This window comes from Gopherus flavomarginatus, chromosome 12, assembly GCF_025201925.1.
Source record: "Gopherus flavomarginatus isolate rGopFla2 chromosome 12, rGopFla2.mat.asm, whole genome shotgun sequence".
Taxonomy (NCBI): domain Eukaryota; kingdom Metazoa; phylum Chordata; order Testudines; family Testudinidae; genus Gopherus; species Gopherus flavomarginatus.
In genome coordinates this window covers 18,087,079-18,091,101 of record NC_066628.1, presented here as the reverse complement: position 1 = coordinate 18,091,101, position 4,023 = coordinate 18,087,079, and the positions used below count along the sequence as shown (strand labels likewise).

At 41.6% G+C, this 4,023-nt stretch overlaps 1 protein-coding gene across 1 annotated transcript; it reads right to left on the bottom strand.

Moving 5' to 3' along the window:
- Window positions 1–2,297: 2,297 nt before the first annotated feature.
- LOC127032483 (olfactory receptor 11A1-like) lies at window positions 2,298–3,645 on the bottom strand. Its single transcript, XM_050919800.1, has one exon. It carries the CDS (start codon window positions 3,643–3,645, stop codon window positions 2,677–2,679), a length of 969 nt encoding a protein of 322 aa, XP_050775757.1. The 3' UTR covers window positions 2,298–2,676.
- Window positions 3,646–4,023: the final 378 nt, after the last annotated feature.

Sequence of the window (4,023 nt, the reverse complement as noted above, 5' to 3'; positions counted from 1 at the left end):
ATAAAGTTTGCGGATGACACAAAGCTGGGAGGTATTGCTAATGCAAAGGACCAAGATATCATACAGGAAGATCTGGATGACCTTGTATACTGAAGAAATAGTAATAAGAGGAAATTTAATAGTGAAAAGTGCAAGGTCATGCATTTAGGGATTAATAACAAGAATTTTGGTTATAAATTGGGAACACATCAGTTGGAAGTAACAGAGGAGGAGAAGGACCTTGGAGTATTGGTTGATCACAGGATGACTATGAGCCGCAAATGTGATATGGCCTTTAAAAAAGCTAATGTGGTTTTAGGATGCATCAGGTGAGGTATTTCCAGTAAAGATAAGGAGGTGTTAGTACCATTATACAAGAAAGTGGTGAGACCTCATCTGAAATACTGTGTGCAGTTCTGGTCTCCCATGTTTAAGAAGGATGAATTCAAACTGGAACAGGTACAGAGAAGGGCTACTAGAATGATCTGAGGAATGAAAAACCTGTCTTATGAAAGGAGACTGAAAGAGCTTGGCTTGTTTACTCTAACCAAAAGAAGGCTGAGGGGAGATATGATTGCTCTTTATAAATACATCAGAGGGAAAAATATCAGGGAGGGAGAGGAATTATTTAAGCTTAGTACCAATGTGGATACAAGAACAAATGGATATAAATTGGACACTAGGAAGTGTAGACTTGAAATTAGATGAAGGTTTCTAACCATTAGAGGAGTGAAGTTCTGGAACAGCCTTCCAAGGAGAGTAGTGGGGGCAAAAGACATATCTGGCTTCAAGACTAAGCTTGATAAGATTATGGAGGAGATGGTATGATGGGATAGCCTAATTTTGGCAATTAATTGATCTTTGATTATTAGCAGGCAAATATGCCCAATGGTCTGTGATGGGATGTTAGATGGGGTAGGATCTGAGTTACCACAGAGAATTCTTTCCTGGGTGCCGGCTGATGAGTCCTGCCCACATGCTCAGGGTTTAATTGATCGCCATATTTGGGGTCGGGAAGGAATTTTCCTCCAGGGCAGATTGGCAGAGGCCCTGGAGGTTTTTCATCTTCCTCTGCAATATGGAGCATAGGTCACTTGCCGGAGGATTCTCTGCACCTTGAGGTCTTTATGCCACAATTTGAGGACTTCAATAACTCAGACATAGGTTGGGGGGTTGTTACAGGAGTGGAAGGGTGAGATTCTGTGGCCTGCATTGTGCAGGAGGTCAGACTAGATGATCATAATTGTCCCTTCTGATCTTAAGTCTATGAAAGTATCCGTGGAATCTTTGGTTCAGATTTGGAACACTAGTGTTATCTAACTGCACCACAAGGCAGGGAAAATTTGTAAGCACTTAGAATGATCCATCTTTAAAGAGAAAGTGAAGCTCAACCCTTATTATAGCTAGATTTGGCAGAATTCATTTACAAAAATATAATTTGATGAAATATATTGATGTTCAGTTTTAAGCAGTATTTTGAATTTCAGATTTTCACAGTCATGCAAAATTATGGGAGGTCAGACAATTGTTTGACAGCAGACACTGAGATTTAAAAAGTTACAGTTTTATAAACCATTAAAATACAAATTGTCAACTCACATGTCAAAATATACAAAGTAAATATCCTGTAATCAAATTTCAATAAGTTTTCAAGCAGCATTTTTCTTACTTTGCCTGTCTGCACATTTCGATTATTATTGATGGAAATATTTTTCTTCATTGTGTGCATGGGGAACATCGACATTTACTGATAAAAATTGAATCCTCGGTATAGAAGAGCTGGCACTCTGCATATTCTGCTGTCATGACAACAGTAACAGGGCATCAATAAATTGAGTGAATAGATAATCTCATGGAGTTCTGGAGAAATAAGATGTATCTGCCAGATGTATCTGCTTGCCTTGGGCTTGACATTACAGGACACTGAGTGCCCATAATTCCTACTGGCTTCACTGAGAGTTGTGGGTGCTCAGCATTTCACAGGAAATGCCCAAGCACCCTGTAGGAGTGGACACCATGTGCTTTCTATAATTTACAGATCAGACTTCAGATCGCTGGCATTTGGAAATCTGCAAAACAAGGGTACCCTGGGCAATAAGGGATCAAAGCAGCCATTCACACAGGGATCTCAAGAAACTCCATTGTACAGATGAGGCAACTGAGGTCCAGAGAGATGAAGTCAACCAGTAACAAAACAGGGAATAGAAGTCAGATGTGACTGTGCTACTATCACAGTACTGACCTTTCTTCTTCACTGTCCCACCTCAGGGCTCCCATTCTTACAGAGTTATTGGGCCCAGAGACTTGATTCACATCTTACATTAATGTTGCACATTGAAGGAGCTAGATGAAAAATATATGGTACAATAAAGGGGCCTGGTATAAAACACAGTGTGTGCTCATATAATTACAGACTGCGTTGTAATGGAGACACACACAGGATGGCACCTCTCTACCTTGGTGACTCCTTGACAAAGTGTTTTAAAGTAACCCACAACAGCTGTGATAAATATTAGACTAATCAAACCACAAAGACCTGCATCCCTAAGCCAAAACAACAGAAATATCAGTCCGAATATTGAGTGCAAGCTATAGCAGCTACTGACCTAACCTAAAAAGCCCGATGGCCAGTGAGAGAGGTGACTCAGACACATTACAGCAAACCAGCTCATTCCCGTTTCACAGGCACTGAACAAACTATGGCAGGACAGTCTGAATCCTTTTAACAGCAGAGAGTTTAGTGACAGCTTTTCCCAGGGCCTCTTTGACCTCTCTGTTCCTCAGACTGTATATGAGGGGGTTGACCATGGGAGTCACGACTGTGTAGAAGACGGAGAACACTTTGTCCAGGTCTCTCAGTGTATCAGTTTTTGGTAGCATGTAGACAATCATTATGGTCCCATAGAAAATTGACACCACGATGAGGTGAGAGGAGCAGGTGGAAAAGGCCTTTTGCCACCCGGTGGTGGAAGGCATTCGCAGGATGGTGGTGATGATACAGATGTATGTTGCCAGCGTTAATAAAAATGGCAGGAGAGTGCATATAGGAGCTAGCATGGTAGTGACAAGCTCCATCATACCTGTGTCACTGCAGGAGAGTTTTATTACTGGGATGAAGTCACAGAAGAAATGGTCAATTTCATTGGGGCCGCAGAAAGTCAATTGTTGCATTAAAAATATTGTTATGTCAGCAGTCAAAGAACTACTTACCCAAGTGCCAACTGCTAGCTGGAGGCAGGACCTGCCATTCATAAGGACAGCATAGTGCAGTGGTTTGCATATCGCTAAATACCGATCATAGGACATCACTGCCAGGAGATAGCACTCTGCAACTGCCAGGAAACCAAAAAAATAATATTGTGTGAGACAACCGCTAATGGAAATGGTTCTGTCCCCAGTCAGGAAACTGGCCAGCATCCTGGGCAGGACGGTGGAGGTGTAGCAGGTCTCCAAGCAGGACAAGTTCCCCAGGAAGAAGTACATGGGAGTGTGAAGTTGCTGATCAGCCACAACTAGCACAATGATGAGAACGTTCCCAGCCACGGTCACAATGTAGATGATGAGAAACAGGAGGAAAAGAAGAATTTGTAGCTCAGGGAGATTCCCAAATCCTAGCAGGATGAATTCTGTGAGAACTGTTTGATTTCCCTGCTCTGGGTTTGCCATGAGGTGAAACTAGAGGAAGAAAACAAAATTTACAATAGAATCTGAAGATGATATATTTTAATCAAGTAGTAGTATCTATTTAGTTCCATAAATATTCCATAAGGTCCCTCATCCTGTTGGGTCAGTGAAGAACCAAGACTCTGGAGGCCAATTTCCTGCTTAGATCTTTGAAATTCCATGATCACCCTTCCTTCTGTCAGTTAAAAGGCCAATATAGGCAGAAAAATCACACTAGTGTCTAGATATATGCCAAAATTGGCAACACCATTTTGTATTAGTCTTTTGTAACTTTGACAAGTGGTCACCATAGATCACCAGGGTGGACTGTGACTCTTTCATTGAAAACATATTATTGGCTCAGCTAAAGGCTATCAGGCT